The sequence below is a fragment of the Oncorhynchus mykiss genome, chromosome 15 (genome assembly GCF_057628025.1).
Source record: "Oncorhynchus mykiss isolate SJ-2025 chromosome 15, ASM5762802v1, whole genome shotgun sequence".
Classification (NCBI taxonomy): domain Eukaryota; kingdom Metazoa; phylum Chordata; class Actinopteri; order Salmoniformes; family Salmonidae; genus Oncorhynchus; species Oncorhynchus mykiss.
This window is the reverse complement of record NC_143036.1, coordinates 47,956,129-47,975,403: the sequence shown is the minus strand read 5'-3', so window position 1 is coordinate 47,975,403 and position 19,275 is coordinate 47,956,129. Positions and strand designations below refer to the sequence as shown.

The window sequence follows — 19,275 nt, the reverse complement described above, 5'->3', positions numbered from 1 at the left end:
TTTTAGCCAGCAGCATACCACCCTGCATACCACTGTTGGCTTGCTTCTGAAGCTTAGCAGGGTTGGTCCTAGTCAGTCCCTGGATGGGAGACCAGATGCTGCTGGAAGTGGTGTTGGAGGGCCAGTAGGAGGCACTCTTTCCTCTGGTCTAAAAAATAATATATCCCAATTCCCCAGGGAAGTGATTGGGGACACTGCCCTGTATATACGTCTTTTGGATGGAATGTTAAGTGGGTGTCCTGACTCGTTGAGGTCATTAAAGAGTAGGGGTGTTAACACCGGTGTCCTGGCTAAATTCCCAATCTGGCCCTCAAACCATTAAGGTCACCTTATAATCCCCATTTTACAATTGGGTCATTCATCCCCTGACACTATTCCCCGGGTCGTTACTGTAAATGAGAATGTGTTCTTAGTCAACTTACCTGGTAAAATAATGGATAAATTAAATATGTAACTTGATCTCCCCCCCCATCTATCTTCAGAGTTTGTTCTGTTAGGTGACCTAAACTGGGATATGCTTAACACCCTGGCAGTCCTACAATCTAAGATAGATGCTCTCAATCTCAGACAAATTATCAAGGAACCCACCAGGTACAACCCTAAATCTGTAAACATGGGCACCCTCACAGATATTATCCTGACCAACTTGCCCTCCAAATACACTGCTGCTGTCTTCAATCAGGATCATTGCCTGGGTCCGAGGTCAAAAGACCACACCTCATCACTGTCAAATGCTCCCTAAAAAAACTTCTGCGAGCAGGCCTTTCAAATCGATCTGGCCCGGGTTTCCTGGAAGGATATTGACCTCATCCCGTCAGTAGAGGATGCCTGGTCATTCTTTAAAAATAAATAAGCATGCCCCATTCAAAAAAATGTAGAACTAAGAACAAATATATCCCTTGGTTCACTCCAGACCTGACTGCCCTCGAGCAGCACAAAAACATCCTGTGGCGGACTGCACTAGCATCAAATAGATATGAAACTTTTCAGGGAAGTCAGAAACCCACCGTATCTTCTCCGTTGTGCAATCCAATTTCCGAGCTGGTCAAGGGTGCACCTCAGCCACGCTCAAGGTACTAAACAATATCATAACTGCCATCGATAAAAGACAGTATTGTGCAGCCGTACTCATCGACCTGGTCAAGGCTTTCGACTCTGTCAATCACCGTATTCTTATCGGCAGACTCAACAGCCTTGGTTTCTCAAATGACTCAAATGCCTCACCTGGTTCACCAACTACTTCTCAGATAGAGTTCAGTGTGCCAAATCGGAGGGCCTGTTGTCTAGCCCTCTGGCAGTCTCTATGGGGGTACCACAAGGTTCAATTCTCGGGCCGACTCTTTTCTCTGTATACAGTGCCTTGCGAAAGTATTCGGCCCCCTTGAACTTTGCGACCTTTTGCCACATTTCAGGCTTCAAACATAAAGATATAAAACTGTATTTTTTTGTGAAGAATCAACAAGTGGGACACAATCATGAAGTGGAACGACATTTATTGGATATTTTGAAATTTTTTAACAAATCAAAAACTGAAAAATTGGGCGTGCAAAATTATTCAGCCCCTTTACTTTCAGTGCAGCAAACTCACTCCAGAAGTTCAGTGAGGATCTCTGAATGATCCAATGTTGACCTAAATGACTAATGATGATAAATACAATCCACCTGTGTGTAATCAAGTCTCCGTATAAATGCACCTGCACTGTGATAGTCTCAGAGGTCCGTTAAAAGCGCAGAGAGCATCATGAAGAACAAGGAACACACCAGGCAGGTCCGAGATACTGTTGTGAAGAAGTTTAAAGCCGGATTTGGATACAAAAAGATTTCCCAAGCTTTAAACATCCCAAGGAGCACTGTGCAAGCAATAATATTGAAATGGAAGGAGTATCAGACCACTGCAAATCTACCAAGACCTGGCCGTCCCTCTAAACTTTCAGCTCATACAAGGAGAAGACTGATCAGAGATGCAGCCAAGAGGCCCATGATCACTCTGGATGAACTGCAGAGATCTGAGGTGGGAGACTCTGTCCATAGGACAACAATCAGTTGTATATTGCACAAATCTGGCCTTATGGAAGAGTGGCAAGAAGAAAGCCATTTCTTAAAGATATCCATAAAAAGTGTCATTTAAAGTTTGCCACAAGCCACCTGGGAGACACACCAAGCATGTGGAAGAAGGTGGTCTGGTCAGATGAAACCAAAATTGAACTTTTTGGCAACAATGCAAAACATTATGTTTGGCGTAAAAGCAACACAGCTGAACACACCATCCCCACTGTCAAACATGGTGGTGGCAGCATCATGGTTTGGGCCTGATTTTCTTCAGCAGGGACAGGGAAGATGGTTAAAATTGATGGGAAGATGGATGGAGCCAAATACAGGACCATTCTGGAAGAAAACCTGATGGAGTCTGCAAAAGACCTGAGACTGGGACGGAGATTTGTCTTCCAACAAGACAATGATCCAAAACATAAAGCAAAATCTACAATGGAATGGTTCAAAAATAAACATATCCAGGTGTTAGAATGGCCAAGTCAAAGTCCAGACCTGAATCCAATCGAGAATCTGTGGAAAGAACTGAAAACTGCTGTTCACAAATGCTCTCCATCCAACCTCACTGAGCTCGAGCTGTTTTGCAAGGAGGAATGGGAAAAAATGTCAGTCTCTCGATGTGCAAAACTGATAGAGACATACCCCAAGCGACTTACAGCTGTAATCGCAGCAAAAGGTGGCGCTGCAAAGTATTAACTTAAGGGGGCTGAATAATTTTGCACGCCCAATTTTTCAGTTTTTGATTTGTTAAAAAAGTTTGAAATATCCAATAAACGTTGTTCCACTTCATGATTGTGTCCCACTTGTTGTTGATTCTTCACAAAAAAATACAGTTTTGTATCTTTATGTTTGAAGCCTGAAATGTGGCAAAAGGTCGCAAAGTTCAAGGGGGCCGAATACTTTCGCAAGGCACTGTATATCAACGACGTCGCTCTTGCTGCGGGTGACTCCCTGATCCACATCTACGCAGACGACACCATTCTGTATACATCTGGCCCTTCTTTGGACACTGTGTTAACAAACCTCCAAACGAGCTTCAATGCCATACAACACTCCTTCCGTGGCCTCCAACTGCTTTTAAATGCTAGTAAAACTAAGTGCATGATCTTCAACCGATCGCTGCCTGCACCCTCCCTCCTGACTAGCATCACAACTCGATATCACAACTCGGACGGTTCTGACTTAGAATATGTGGACAACTACAAATACCTAGGTGTCTGGCTAGACTGTAATCTCTCCTTCCAGACTCATATTAAACATCTCCAATCCAAAATTAAATGTAGAATCTGCATTCTATTTCGCAACAAAGCCTCCTTCACTCACGCCACCAGACATACCCTCATAAAACTGACTATACTACCGATCCTCGACTTCGGCGATGTCATTTGCAAAATATTTTCTAACACTCTACTCAGAAAACTGGAAGCAGTCTATCACAGTGCCATCCGTTTTGTCACCAAAGCCCCATATACCACCCACCACTGTGACATGTATGCTCTCGTCGGCTGGACCTCGCCGACGGCTGCCCCCCCCCCCCCCCCCACTGGCTCCAGGTCATCTATAAGTCTTTGCTATGTAAAGCTTTGTCTTTTCTCAGCTCACTGGTCATGATAACAACACCCACCCGTAGCACGCTCTCCAGCTGGTATATCTCACTGGTCACCCCCAAAGCCAATAACTCCTTAGGCCGCCTTTCTTTCCAGTTGCCAATGACTAGAATGAATTGCAAAAGTTGCTGAAGTTGGAGTCTTATATTTCCCTCAACTTTAAACATCAGCTATCTGAGCAGCTAACCAATCGCTGCAGCTGTACATAGCCCATCTGTAAATGGCCCATCCAATCTACCTACCTCATCCCCATATTGTTTTTTTGTTTACTTTTCTGCTCTTTTGCACACCAGTATTTCTACTTGCACATCATCATCTGCACATCTATCACTCCAGTGCTAATTTGCTAAATTGTAATTACTTTGCTACTATGGCCTATTTATTGCCTTACCTCCTCACCCCATTTGCACACACTGTATATAGATGTATTTTTGTTTTCTATTGTGTTATTGACTGTACGCTTGTTTATTCCATGTGTTCTTGTTTGTGTCGCACTTCTTTGCTTTATCTTGGCCAGTTCGCAGTTGTAAATGAGAACTTGTTCTCAACTGGCCTACCTTGTTAAATAAAGGTTCAATATATATATTTTTTAAATAAACTCATGCTCAGACATTTAGAAACGAAACATGACAATTTGAAAAATAAACCACAGGAGTTTTTTGAGCGAGAATAAAGATGACTTTCGAGTAGTAAGACATGTATAAAAGCAACAGATACCATTAATAAGAAGGGGCTAGAAGCATCTTATATGGTGAGCTACCGAGTGGCTAGGACAGGCAAGCCCCATACTATTGTGGAGGACTGAAGTATTCTTGTTGCCGCTGATATGGCTGGGACAATGCTGGGGGAAAAGGCCAAAAAAACTATTCAGACAATGCCTTCATCAAACAACACTGTTTTACGATGCATCAGTGACATGGCAGGAGACGTTTTGAAACAATTACTGCTTTGCAAACAAGCCAGTGAATTCGATGTGTTACAGCTGGATGAATCAACAGACGTGGCGGGCCTGGCACAGCTCCTGGTATATGTCCGTTAAGTTTATGGGGGGTCAATTAAAGAAGACCTCCTCTTTTGCAAACCACTGGAAACCAGGACAACATGAGAGGATATTTTTAAAGTACTGGACAGCTTTGTGACATTGAATGGACTTTGGTGGTCAAGATGTGTTGGTATCTGTACTGATGGCGCAAAAGCCATGACGGGGGGACATAGTGGAGTGGTAACATGCGTGCAACTACTTGGGTACACTGCAGCATCCACCGAGAGGCTCTTGCTGCCAAGGGAATGCCTGATAGCTTGAAAGACGTTTTGGACACTACAGTGAAAATGGTTAACTTTGTTAAAGCAAGGCCCCAGAACTGTTGTGTAGTTTCTGCGTTATGCAATGATATGGGCAGTAACGCTTTTACTTGAAAATAAAAGAGAGCCGCACACTCTAGGAGCTCAGATGCAAAAATGTAATTACCAACGTTTCGACAGCCAAGCTGTCTTCATCAGGGTATAATCACAAACACTGCGGGATGACTCGTTTATATAGTGTCAAAAGACACAGGTGTCTATAATCATGGCCAAGCGTGGCCTAACATCATTGGTTAATAATCAGATATTAAAATGTCATACAAAGAACAGCATACAAACAACAAATGGATAGCATACGATCATAGATTAATTTGGCTACACAAGCTTACAAACAATTACAATGGCAAAGTCACAATAATCACAAGAATGGCTTCAGATCAAAGTCTATGCAGTAACGCTTTTACAACATATAGAAGTGCGCTGGTTATCAAGGGGCAAAGTATTGACACGTTTTTTAAAATTGAGAAACGAGCTTAAAGTTTTCTTTACTGACCATAATTTTCACTTGTCTGACTACTGCATGATGATGAGTTTGTCACACGACTGGCCTTTCTGGGTGATGCTTTTTCTCGCATGAATGATCTGAATCTAGGATTACAGGGACTCTTCAGCTATATTTAATGTGCGGGACAAAATTATGGCTGTGATTAAGAAGTTGGAATTATTTTCTGTCTTCATTAATAAGGACAACACACAGGTCTTTCCATCATTGTATGAGTTTTTGTGTGCAAATGAACTCAAGCTTACGGACAATGTCAAATCTGGTATAGCGAAGTACCTGAGTGAGCTGGGTGCGCAATTACGCAGGTACTTTTCCGAAACAGACGACACAAACTACTGGATTCATTATCCCTTTCATGCCCTGCCTCCAGTCCACTTAACAATATCTGAACAAGAGAGCCTCATCGAAATTGCAACAAGCGGTTCTGTGAAAATTGAATTTAATCAGAAGCCACTGCCAGATTTCTGGACAGGGCTGCCCTCAGTTTCTTGCCTTGACAAATCGCACTGTTAAGACACTGATGCCCTTTGCAACCACGTACCTACGTGAGAGTGGATTCTCGGCCCTCACTAGCATGAAAACTAAATACAGGCACAGACTGTATGTGAAAAGTGATTTAAGACTGTTTTCACTTCCCAGGAGCCAGGTTTTGACAAAAACTCACACTCATTCTTATGTTTAATAAATGTATCATATAATGTGTGTGTGGCAGCCTTACAATGATGGCAAAAAAAACTAAAATTGAGAGTATGCTGACCCTGGTGCTAGAGGGGGTACGCAGCTGGAGGTTGAATGTTTGAAGGGGTACGGGACTATAAAAAGTTTGGAACTACTGATCTACATAAATAAACTCATTGCTTGTTGGGCGAAACAAGGAAATAACGCCGCCTGCTGGAGGGAGACAGATTTTCCACCGAGTTGTGCCTTTCCTTTCCTCTGGTTTAAATTATACCAGTTTAGCTGGACCTTCTTCCGGGTGCAGCTCATACTATTTTTCGCCTACAGCTGATTCAACCAGCTAACGGAATACTAAACTATCAGCACAGTATACTCACACCACTGATAACGATTACTTTACACTAACTAGCTACAGATCTCAATTTGAACGACCTCTTTGAGAACTGGTAGCTTGTTACCTCTTGACTTTAGCCTGCTAGCTAACGCGTGTTAACGTTAGCCATAATGGTCGTCTGGTGGATGAGACCGGGTGGAAGGCTATGAAATCCAGCTCCCAGTCGGGATAGCTTGGGGGGAAAGCCAGGTAGGCTACCGTATGTTGCTATACTAGTTATATTTGGTTGATTTATTATTGTGGTTCATTTCAAAATGCATCCCAGAGCAGCTAACTAGCGAATATTCTGTCATGTTAACCTAACGTTAGCTAGCTAACTGGTTTGGCCATAATTAGCCGCGCCGATGCTCGGCCATAGTAGTTAGCTGGTTATTGAAATACAGCAAATAGCGTTATGTAGCTTTTATTACTCTACTAGCCAGCTGTCCATGCATCCATGTTAAAAATAAAGTAGCCAAACAGTTGTCAATGAAGGAGCTCGGCTAACGTTAGCTGTTCCATTTGTTTGGGTGGTGTTTTGTTGGCAGGATGCTGCAGGGACTGTACGGAAGTCTGGATCGGGACAAGCCGCTGATCCGGCTTCCTTTCACGGACTTTGCCGTTGGGACTGTCTTGCTGGCTCTAACCGGTCTAATAGCCTGCATCGTCATTTCTCTGATGTTCCATTTCGATGAGTCTACCTATACGCACTGTCAGGTGAGTAGTTCACCTCACTCTCGTTCTGTCTTGTCTCTCTCTCTGTCCATTGACACTTCCTTTCAAGGTTTTTGACTAGGGAGGTTTTCCTATTTGTTTCATTAGTACATTGTTGTTATTGTCCCAAAATGTATTACATGTCAGCATTCAAGATATATGTATTTTCAAAATACATGCATTTTGCATCATACCGGCTGTATTTTGAAAGTTCAATATCTTGAATGCTGACATGTAATACATGTTGGGACAATAACAACAATGGACTAATGAAACAAATACCAAAATATACTTTTTGGGTGTAATTTTCCTTTAAATAAGGGCCTATGATGCACTTTGATAAATGCAGTATTAGCTTAGCTATATGCAGAATGTTCTACACTACACATGCTACACTACTGGTAATACTGACAATGTGTGTGTATCGCTTAAATAAATACAGCATTGTAGAACGTGCTACACTACATATACAAATAACACTCCATTGACTGACCTCTCCTCCTGCTGCACCTCCTCACCACCAGGTGCCCAACTACCTCCCCTCCATCAGTGCGTCTATCAGTCTGGTCCCAGAGCGCTATATATGGAGGTTCTGTATCGGCCTGCACTCGGCCCCTCGTTTCCTGGTGGCTGCGGCCTACTTCAGCTTCTACCGCGGACGGTTTGCTAAGAGCTTCCCTGACATGGGCCTTAGCGTCCTGGCTCTCATAGCTGCCCTGGCTGAGAACGTAGGCCTGCTGTTGCTCACCTATGTGTCCTCTACTGAGACCTACAGTGAGTACCGGTAGACGCACACGTGCACAAGCATGCATCAAACATATACACACACTGCTTTGCATTCCAAGTTAGGACATGGGCTAATGCATCGTACACATGCATTCATACACCCTGCGTTAATGTCCACTTAGTTTTTAGCGTAAGTGACAGATGTGTTGTTATCCACTGTATTATGTGCTGGTGTTTTAGAGTTACATTCACTGCCGGGTTTGTGTTCGGCAGGTGTTCACAAGAATGGTTTTATCACGTTCGCCGCCTGCTCTCTTCTGCACATGCTTATTACCTGCAGACTGTGGCAGGTGATTAAGAAGTTCAGTCTCAACCCCGAGGTAGAGTACACACCCTCATTCCCTCACCTTACCGTGCATGTTTCTTATTTGTGCTGTGTGCCTTCGTATTGCCATTCCTCTTCAGTCCTTGAGTACTAGTGTCATCGGCGTTGTGTTATCCCACTTTTTAAGACTCTGTCATAAATGTCTCAACATCCTACTAAAAAAGCTGCTGTTCATTCCTGTACTTGGAACAGGACCCTTTCTTAATTTTTATATGGGATTTTCAGATTTTATTGAACAGATAGTGAAAGAATGATGACAGTGGGGTAAGAGATATATATATATATATATATGAGAGAGGTTGCATAAAAGGGGAGTAGGCCGGACTCAAACCTATGCCATTACTGTAGACGTGTGCCAGAGGCTGGGTCATTAATGCTACAGCAGCCATGCCAGAGAACAGGACTCTTTCTCACCACCCCGTGACAGTGTTGAGCTACTGTTACCAGGGACCCTATTAATAAAGAGTCTAGGATCAATTATGCCTTTTTGATCATAATTAATATAATTGGACAGAGAGACCTGATCCTAGATTAGCATTGCTGCATCTCGCTTTGAGATGCTTTTTGAATACCAGAGAGCTCATTATGGCCCTGGCTCATTATGGACACACACTAATCTCTGATAGCCTTTCAACACACATTGAGCCACAGTTTCAACACCAGCAAACAGGTGTGGAAATTAATTTATAACCACACACAGAACTATGATGGTGTCACCCGAGGTGTACAGTTGAAGTCGGAAGTTGAAATACACAGCCAAATACATTTAAACTCAGTCTTTCACAATTCCTGACATTTAATCCTAGTAAAAATTCCCTGTCTTAGGTCAGATCACCACTTTATTTTAAGAATGTGAAATGTCAGAATAATAGTAGAGATTTATTTCAGCTTTTATTTCTTTCATCACATTCCCAGTGGGTCAGAACTTTACTTACACTCAATTAGTATTTTGTAGCGTTGCCTTTAAATTGTTTCAAGTTGGGTGAATTTTGGCCCATTCCTCCTGACAGACCTGGTGCAGGGGCGGCAGGGTAGCCTAGTGGTTAGAGCGTTGCACTAGTAACCAGAAGGTTGCAAGTTCAAACCCCCGAGATGACAAGGTCTGCTGTTCTGCCCCTGAACAGGCAGGTAACCCACTAGGCCGTCATTGAAAATAAGAATTTGTTCTTAACTGACTTGCCTAGTTAAATAAAGGTAAAATAAAAAAACTGAGTCAGGTTTTAGGCCTCCTTGTTCGCACACGCTTTTTCAGTTCTGCCCACACATTTTCTATAGGATTTAGGTCAGGGCTTTGTGATGGCCACTCCAATACCTTGACTTTGTTGTCCTTATGCCATTTTGCCACAACTTTGGAAGTATGCTTGGGGTCATTGTCCATTTGGAAGACCAGTTGCGACCAAGCTTTAACTTCCTGACTGATGTCTTGAGTTATTTCTTGAATATATCCACATAATTTTCTTACCTCATGATGCCATCTATTTTGTGAAGTGCACCAGTCCCTCCTGCAGCTAAGCACCCCCGCAACATGATGCTGCCACCCCCGTGCTTCAAGGTTGGGATGGTGATCTTCGGCTTGCAAGCCTCCCCCTTTTTCCTCCAAACATAATGATGGTCATTATGGCCAAACAGTTCTATTTTTGTTTCATCAGACCAGAGGACATTTCTCTAAAAAGAACAATCTTTGTCCCCTTGTGCAGTTGCAAACCGTAGTCTGGCTTTTTATGGCGGTTTTGGAGCAGTGGCTTCTTCCTTGCTGAGCGGCTTTTCAGGTTATGTCGATATGGGACTCGTTTTACTGTGGATATAGATACTTTGTACATGTTTCCTCCAGCATCTTCACAAGGTCCTTTGCTGTTGTTCTGGGATTGATTTGCCCTTTTCGCACCCAAGTACGTTAATCTCTACGAGACAGAACACGTCTCCTTCCTGAGCGGTATGACGGCTGCGTTGTCTCATGGTGTTTAAACTTGCGTACTATTGTTTGTACAGATGAACATGGCATTTGGAAATTGCTCCCAAGGATGAACCAGACTTGTGGAGGTCTACAATTTTTTTTCTGAGGTCTTTGCTGATTTCTTTTGATTTTCCCATGATGTCAAGCAAAGAGGCACTGAGTTTGAAGGTAGGCCTTGAAATACATCCACAGGTACACCTCCAATTGACTCAAATGATGTCAATTAGCCTATCAGAAGCTTCTAAAGCCATGTCGTCATTTTCTGGAATTTTCCAAGCTGTTTAAAGGCACAGTCAACTTAGTGTATGTAAACTTCTGACCCACTGGATTTGTGATACAGTGAATTACAAGTGAAATAATCTGTGTGTAAACAATTGTTGGAAAAATTACTTGTCATGCACAAAGTAGATATCCTAGCTGACTTGCCAAAACTATAGTTTGTTAACAAGATATTAGTGGAGTGGTTGAAAAACGAGTTCCAATGACTCCAACCTAAGTGTATGTAAACTTCCAACCAACTGTATGTGTTTGAGTCCACAGCTTATGTTTCGTTAGTGTGTGGCTTGGTCTGTTCAAAGCAGGGGAAGTGGGTTACACACACGGGGACCAACCCAACTACCCTCACCAGCCTGAGGCACTCTGAACTCACTATTGCAACACCACCTGTTATAGCTACATTTTAACCGCTCTGTTTGTCTCCATCTCTTTCTCCCCCTCTCTGTCTCAATCTCTCTCTCTGTCTGTTGGTGGCTCTCCTCCTCTTTCTGTCTCTCCCAGGAGATCACGTCGTTTCGTTGGAAGGTGCGTCTCTTTCTCTTCAATGTCAGCTTTTGTTTGGTCGCCGCCTACTTTTACAGACGCCACAACAAGTACTGCGAACCCATAAGTGAGTTTTTGGCACCTGTATTGGAACCCAATTCCCTATATAGTGTACTACTTTTGAACAGATCCCCACCCATTCTTTTGTATTTTTCCCCTCTTTCCTCTCTGCTCAGTCAATCAAGGTCCTGATAATGTCATGTTTTGTAATATACATCACCCTGTAGTAGAGGAAGTTTGAGTAGAAGTTGTCTGTGTGTTTAGGGCTTTGTTTCTCCATTTCCCTCATATCTTTGTCAACCCCGGCGTTACCAGTAATGATAACACCAATACTCCAGTTTGAAACCTCCGATCCTTTCACCTCCACCCCAACTGGGTTCTTGCTCCCGTCTCTTCCAGTGTACACATTCTCTCGACTCTGTTGTAACATGCTATGTATATCATATGTCTGAATGTACACTAAAAGGATGTGGACACCTGCTCTTCTAACATCTCATTCCAAAATCATGGACATTAATATGGAGTTGGTCCCCCCTTTGCTGCTATAACAGCCTCCTCTCTTATGGGAAGGCTTTCTACTAGATGGTGGAAGATTGTTGTGGGGACTTGCTTCCATTCAGCCACAAGAGTATTAGTGAGGTTGTTGTTGAGGTTGTTGTTGTTGTTGGGCGATTAGGCTTGGCGTTGCGCATGGTGATCTTAGCCTTGTGTGCGGCTGCTCAGCCATGGAAACCCAGAACAGTTCTTGTGCTGATGTTGCTTCCAGAGGCGGTTTGGAACTCTGTAGTGAGTGTTGCGACTGAATATATATTTACGAGCTTCAGCATTCGGCGGTCCCATTCTGTGAGCTTGTGTGTCCTACCACTTAGCGACTGAGCCGTTGTTGCTCCTTGACGTTTTCCACTTCACAATATCAGCACTTAAAGTTGACTGGGGCAGCTCTAGCAGGGCAGAAATTTGATGAACTGACTTGTTGGAAAGGTGGCATCCTATGACGGTGCCACATTGAAAGTAACTGAGCTCTTCAGTAAGGCCATTCTACTGCCAATGTTTGTCTCTGGAGATTGCATGACTGTATGCTCAATATTTGTATACCTGTCAGCAACGGGTATGGCTGAAATGGCCAAATCCACTAATATGTAGGGGTGTCCACATACTTTTGTATATACAGTGTATCTCTCTCCTTCACTGAGACAAGTGACTGATAACTGACGGATGTCTCATCTCATTTACTCCCTCCCTCTCTATTTCCCCCTCTCCCTTCCTCCCTCCCTTTCCCTCCAGTCTACACTCTGTTTGCTCTATGTGAGTACCTGGTGGTGCTCTCCAACATGGCCTTCCACATGACGGCATTCTGGGACTTTGGAAACAAGGAAGTGATGGTCACCACTCCAGCAGAGGACAAACGCTATTGAAGACTGAGTGTGACAGAGGACACACCCCTACTCTTGTTAATTTTTACCCTGTTTATTTAGAACCTGACAAGTATAAAAGCACAAAGCAAGTTTTTTTCATCCAAAGGTTCAGACAGCTGAACAGACACATATTCACACAAGAACTGGTATTTAACCCTTTCTCTTATGCTGAGCCCTCTCCTTACACATCTGAACAGCCAATACACCTCTTTTGCTATACAGAAGATTAGGGATATCTGTTCCTCCTCACTTCATCTAACCTGACCTCTGCCCAAATTCCCCACTCCTCCCCAACTCACGGCTGTCCTTGTACCAGACTGTGACCCTTCTCCTTTCCATAGGATACCTGATGTCTAACAATAACATGTTCTGACGGAACGTAAACATTCTACAATCCCCTCTCTCCCTCAGTAACATGAATAAGGATATTTCAAGTTTAGAACTCATCAGTTCCCCCTTTGAACATTAACTCCATGCTGTTCAACATTATATAAACTTGGAAATGACTTATAAATAAACAAACAATGATAATAAAACATGATTACCATTCAGTTTATTATTATGTTTTACAAATCCAAGACTTGTGGCCTCTGTTCTATAATCACACTTTTGACTTTCCCCATTTCAGCTTCTGGTTCCTAAGCGAGTGATGGCACAAGACATGAAAGCAAAAAGAAACACAAGACATAACAGTATTAATGTGTCAAGCTATGCATAATTATATATGCAAAGACAAAACCAAAGTTTGATAACATGACAATTCCCACTCTCTCTTTGCCTGACTATGCTTTCAGGATACTTTTCTTCTGGGTTCCACAAAAATGAAGGTCCTAAAAAAAACTCATGCTTTCACCCAGTCTTCCCCGACCACAGGCTCCAACAGATGTTCCCAAGCCATGTCATTTTCACTTTGTTCCCCATCATCTTCTTCCTCAGTAGCCACTCAATATACACGTGTGGTGGCTTTAATCAACTTGACCTAATCTTGAGGTAACTCAACACTGTATATATGTTTCACATCAATGCCCTCAGAAGATGATATCTCAACAGTACTACCAAGGTAACCCCTGCTACTACTAACACTGCCCTCAGAAGATGATATCCCAACAGTGCTACCAAGGTAACCCCTGCTACTACTAACACTGCCCTCAGAAGATGATATCCCAACAGTGCTACCAAGTTAACCCCTGCTACTACTAACACTGCCCTCAGAAGATGATATCCCAACAGTGCTAACAAGGTAACCCCTGCTACTACTAACACTGCCCTCAGAATATGATATCCCAACAGTGCTACCAAGTTAACCCCTGCTACTACGAACACTGCCCTCAGAAGATGATAGCCCAACAGTACTAACAAGGTAACCCCTGCTACTACTAACACTGCCCTCAGAAGATGATATCCCAACAGTGCTACCAAGTTAACCCCTGCTACTACTAACACTGCCCTCAGAAGATGATATCCCAACAGTGCTAACAAGGTAACCCTTGCTACTACTAACACTGCCCTCAGAAGATGATATCCCGACAGTGTTACCAAGGTAACCCCTGCAACTACTAACACTGCCCTCAGAAGATGATATCTCAACAGTGCTACAGCGACTTCTGTGAGAATAGCTATTGCTTGGAATCTGTCTCCTATTATCTTCATAGTTTACTGATAGCTCCCAACTCCCATCCGGTTCCATAGGCACCAACATCCCCAATGACCTCCTCTGTTCTGCTACAGTCAATACCTGTGGATAATACTTCCCTGTGCTCATGTTAGGTACACAGGGGTGTTGGTAGACACAATGTATGTAACCTAATTTATGTCCCTCTTACTGTCCTGAATGCCTCTGCTGATCCTACAGCTATTGTATGCAGTAATCATGTGCCGGTTATACTGTTAGCACTGTCGGTGTGCCCTAGGAGGATGTCCACCGTGTGCAGCTCACCCTGCACTAACATGAGCATATCTACTGCTGCTAAGCTTCCCAGTAAAGCAATACAAATAAGTAAGCATCCCAGAAGAAAAGTGCTCAAAATAGCCCACGTTAACATATGTAGCTTGAACTTAAAAATTTGCTCGTAACAGACGACATTCATATTCTGACTATCCCTGAAACTCACTTAGATAATACCTTTGATACAGTGGTAGCAATACAATGTTATAACATTTATAGAAAGATAGAAATGCCAATGGTGGAGGTGTTGTTTATATTCAGAACCACATTCCTGTAAAGATTAGAGAGGATCTCATGTTAAATACTGTTGAAGTAATATGGCTACAGGTTCATCTGCCTCACCTAAAGCCCATTCTGGTGGGAAGCTACTATAGACCATCCAGACCATATCCAGGTCCATCAGATGTGTTATGGATTCACACCACTTGCGTTATTGTGGATGAAGAGTTACCTGTCCAACAGAACAGAGGGTGTTCTTTATGGGAAGCGCCTCCAACATTATCCAGGTAGAATCAGGAATTCCCCAGGGCGGCTGTCTCGGCATCTGATTAAAGCCAATGTATCTGTGTTTGCTTAACAAAGAGTTGTAGTTAGTTTCAGAGTGGGTGGCAAGGAATGAGTCAGTCCTAAATATTTCTAAAAGTATTGTATTTGGGACAAATCTTTCACTAAACCTCAACTAAATCTTGTAATAATTAATGTGGAAATTGAGCAAATTGAGGTGACAACTGCTTGGAGTAACCCTGGATTTTAAACTGTCATGGTCAAACATATTGACAGCACCATAAACATGGCAGGTCCTACAGGCCCTAGTTTTGTCGCACCTGGACTACTGTTCAGTCGTTTCCCCCCCCCCCACAAAAAAATAAAATAATTGGCTCTGCACATATTCCAAGATTTCGTAGCAGTTGGATTTCGTAGCAGTCGGACGAAGATCACATTGTATGATATTTAAGTAATTAGTTAGCATGTTATTGCATGACATAAGTATTTGATACATCAGAAAAGCAGAACTTAATATTTGGTACAGAAACCTTTGTTTGCAATTACAGAGATCATATGTTTCCAGTAGTTATTGACCAGGTTTGCACACACTGCAGCAGGGATTTTGGTCCACTCCTCCATACAGACCTTCTCCAGATCCTTCAGGTTTCAGGGCTATCGCTGGGCAATACGGACTTTCAGCTCCCTCCAAAGATTTTCTATTGGGTATTTCTTCTTACGGAGCCACTCCTTAGTTGCCCTGGCTGTGTGTTTCGGGTCATTGTCATGCTGGAAGACCCAGCCACGACCCATCTTCAATGCTCTTACTGAGGGAAGGAGATTGTTGGCCAAGATCTCGCGATACACGGCCCCATCCGTCCTCCCCTCAATATGGTGCAGTCGTCCTGTCCCCTTTACAAAAAGCATCCCCAAATAATGATGTTTCCACCTCCATGCTTCACGGTTGGGATGGTGTTCTTGGGGTTGTACTCATCCTTCTTCCTCCAAACACGGCGAGTGGAGTTTAGACCAAAAAGCTCTATTTTTGTTTCATCAGACCACATGACCTTCTCCCATTCCTCCTCTGGCTCATCCAGATGGTCATTGGCAAACTTCAGACGGGCCTGGACATGCGCTGACTTGAGCAGGGGGACCTTGCGTGCGCTGCAGGATTTTAATCCATGGCGGCGTAGTGTGTTACTAATGGTTTTCTTTGAGACTGTGGTCCCAGCTCTCTTCAGGTCATTGACCAGGTCCTGCCTTGTAGTTCTGGGCTGATCCCTCACCTTTTGTTATTGACTTTTGTTATTGACCAAATACTTATTTTCCACCATAATTTGCAAATAAATTAATAAAAAATCCTACAATGTGATTTTCTGGATTTTTTTTCTCATTTTGTCTGTCATAGTTGAAGTGTACCTATGATGAAAGTTACAGGCCTCTCATCTTTTTAAGTGGGAGAACTTGCACAATTGGTGGCTGACTAAATAGTTTTTTGCCCCACTGTACACTAGAGTTTCTTACCAAGACGACATTGTATGTTCCTGAGTGGCCTAATTAGTGTTGACTTAGATCGGCTTGAAAATCAATGTCAAGACTACAAAAAGGCTGTCTAGCAATGATCAACAACCAACTTGAAAGAGCATGAAGAACTTTTTAAGTAATAATGTGTAAGTATTGCACAATCCAGGTGTGCAAAACTCTTAGAGACTTTCCCAGAAAGACTCTCAGCTGTAATCGCTGCCAAAGGTGACTCTAACGTGTTGACTTGGGTGTGAATACATACAGTGCCTTGCGAAAGTATTCGGCCCCCTTGAACTTTGCGACCTTTTGCCACATTTCAGGCTTCAAACATAAAGATATAAAACTGTATTTTTTTGTGAAGAATCAACAACAAGTGGGACACAATCATGAAGTGGAACGACATTTATTGGATATTTCAAACTTTTTTAACAAATCAAAAACTGAAAAATTATTCAGCCCCTTTACTTTCAGTGCAGCAAACTCTCTCCAGAAGTTCAGTGAGGATCTCTGAATGATCCAATGTTGACCTAAATTACTAATGATGATAAATACAATCCACCTGTGTGTAATCAAGTCTCCGTATAAATGCACCTGCACTGTGATAGTCTCAGAGGTCTGTCAAAAGCGCAGAGAGCATCATGAAGAACAAGGCACACACCAGGCAGGTCCGAGATACTGTTGTGAAGAAGTTTAAAGCCGGATTTGGATACAAAAAGATTTCCCAAGCTTTAAACATCCCAAGGAGCACTGTGCAAGCGATAATATTGAAATGGAAGGAGAATCAGACCACTGCAAATCTACCAAGACCTGGCCGTCCCTCTAAACTTTCAGCTCATACAAGGAGAAGACTGATCAGAGATGCAGCCAAGAGGCCCATGATCACTCTGGATGAACTGCAGAGATCTACAGCTGAGGTGGGAGACTCTGTCCATAGGACAACAATCAGTCGTATATTGCACAAATCTGGCCTTTATGGAAGAGTGGCAAGAAGAAAGCCATTTCATAAAAATATCCATAAAAAGTGTAGTTTAAAGTTTGCCACAAGCCACCTGGGAGACACACCAAACATGTGGAAGAAGGTGCTCTGGTCAGATGAAACCAAAATTGAACTTTTTGGCAACAATGCAAAACGTTATGTTTGGCATAAAAGCAACACAGCTCATCACCATCCCCACTGTCAAACATGGTGGTGGCAGCATCATGGTTTGGGCCTGCTTGTCTTCAGCAGGGACAGGGAAGATGGTTAAAATTGATGGGAAGATGGATGGAGCCAAATACAGGACCATTCTGGAAGAAAACCTGATGGAGTCTGCAAAAGACCTGAGACTGGGACGGAGATTTGTCTTCCAACAAGACAATGATCCAAAACATAAAGCAAAATCTACAATGGAATGGTTCAAAAATAAACATATCCAGGTGTTAGAATGGCCAAGTCAAAGTCCAGACCTGAATGCAATCGAGAATCTGTGGAAAGAACTGAAAACTGCTGTTCACAAATGCTCTCCATCCAACCTCACTGAGCTCGAGCTGTTTTGCAAGGAGGAATGGGAAAAAATGTCAGTCTCTCGATGTGCAAAACTGATAGAGACATACCCCAAGCGACTTACAGCTGTAATCGCAGCAAAAGGTGGCGCTACAAAGTATTAACTTAAGGGGGCTGAATAATTGTGCACGCCCAATTCTTCAGTTTTTGATTTGTTAAAAAAGTTTGAAATATCCAATAAATGTCGTTCCACTTCATGATTGTGTCCCACTTGTTGTTGATTCTTCACAAAAAAATACAGTTTTATATCTTTATGTTTGAAGCCTGAAATGTGGCAAAAGGTCGCAAAGTTCAAGGGGGCCGAATACTTTCGCAAGGCACTGTATGTAAATTAGATATTTCTGAATGAATTTGTCAAATTAGCAAAAAACTTCTATGAACACGTTTTCATTTTTGTGGGTTATTGTTTGTAGATGGATGAGAGAAACAAATTAATCCATTCTGAATTCAGGCTGTAACACAACAGAGTGTGGAACAAGTCCAGGGGTATGAATACTTTCGGAAGTCCCAGTATCTCAGTCATATTATGGGACCATTTTGTACTGTATGCTATGATTGTGTACTGTTTGAATGGTGTAGATTGAGTGTGTTGTTACTGTGTGTGGGTCGGGGGTTAGAGAGCGGGATACGCCATCTCATGGATTATTCTATGCCACTTTGTACAGTATAATGTTTACATACCCTACATTACTCATCTCATATGTATATACTGTGCTCTATACCATCTACTGCACATATGTCAGAGTCAAGGCCCGCGGGCCACATCCGGCCCGCAAGAAGGTTTTTTACGGCCCCTGGGATGATCTTGATTTATTATTAGAACCGGCCCGCAGCAAGCCGGCAGCCCGCAGATCTTTTACACGCACCAATACTACATTTCCCACAATGCAAAGGTGACGCACCGAGCAGTAGGCTGCTTCATTTCAATATTTATTGGCACAGCAGTCGTCAGCATCACAGTAAAATTAACTTTCAGATACCCATCAAAAATGGCAAAACGGAAGGTGGATACTGAGAACCGGGGGTTTCAAACAAGGTGGGAGTCGGAGTATATGTTCACGAAGGTAGCTGGAAAACCTGTGTGTCTTCTGTGTGGAGAAAGTGTGGCGGTACTGAAAGAGTATAATCTGAGACGACATTATGAAACGAAACACGCGGACAAAAACAAGAATATGGACATGGAACAAAGGCTACAA

The 19,275-nt window shown here is 42.9% G+C and overlaps 1 protein-coding gene across 1 annotated transcript; it reads left to right on the top strand.

Annotated features, from left to right (window-relative positions):
* The first annotated feature begins 6,263 nt into the window (after window positions 1–6,263).
* LOC110490123 (acyltransferase PGAP2) lies at window positions 6,264–13,120 on the top strand. Its single transcript, XM_021563307.3, has 6 exons — window positions 6,264–6,781; window positions 7,120–7,288; window positions 7,810–8,059; window positions 8,285–8,391; window positions 11,128–11,236; window positions 12,454–13,120. The coding sequence occupies exons 2-6, from the start codon at window positions 7,121–7,123 to the stop codon at window positions 12,582–12,584; spliced, it is 765 nt and encodes a 254-aa protein (XP_021418982.1). The 5' UTR covers window positions 6,264–6,781; window position 7,120; the 3' UTR covers window positions 12,585–13,120.
* Window positions 13,121–19,275: the final 6,155 nt, after the last annotated feature.

Excerpts from the sequence above, each read along its gene's own strand:
- LOC110490123 (XM_021563307.3), top strand. The coding sequence starts at position 7,121 with ATGCTGCAGGGACTGTACGGAAGTCTGGATCGGGACAAGCCGCTGATC. Across the intron at positions 7,289-7,809 it reads CTACCTATACGCACTGTCAG|GTGCCCAACTACCTCCCCTC; the intron begins GTGAGTAGTTCA and ends CCTCACCACCAG. Across the intron at positions 8,392-11,127 it reads AGTTCAGTCTCAACCCCGAG|GAGATCACGTCGTTTCGTTG; the intron begins GTAGAGTACACA and ends TGTCTCTCCCAG.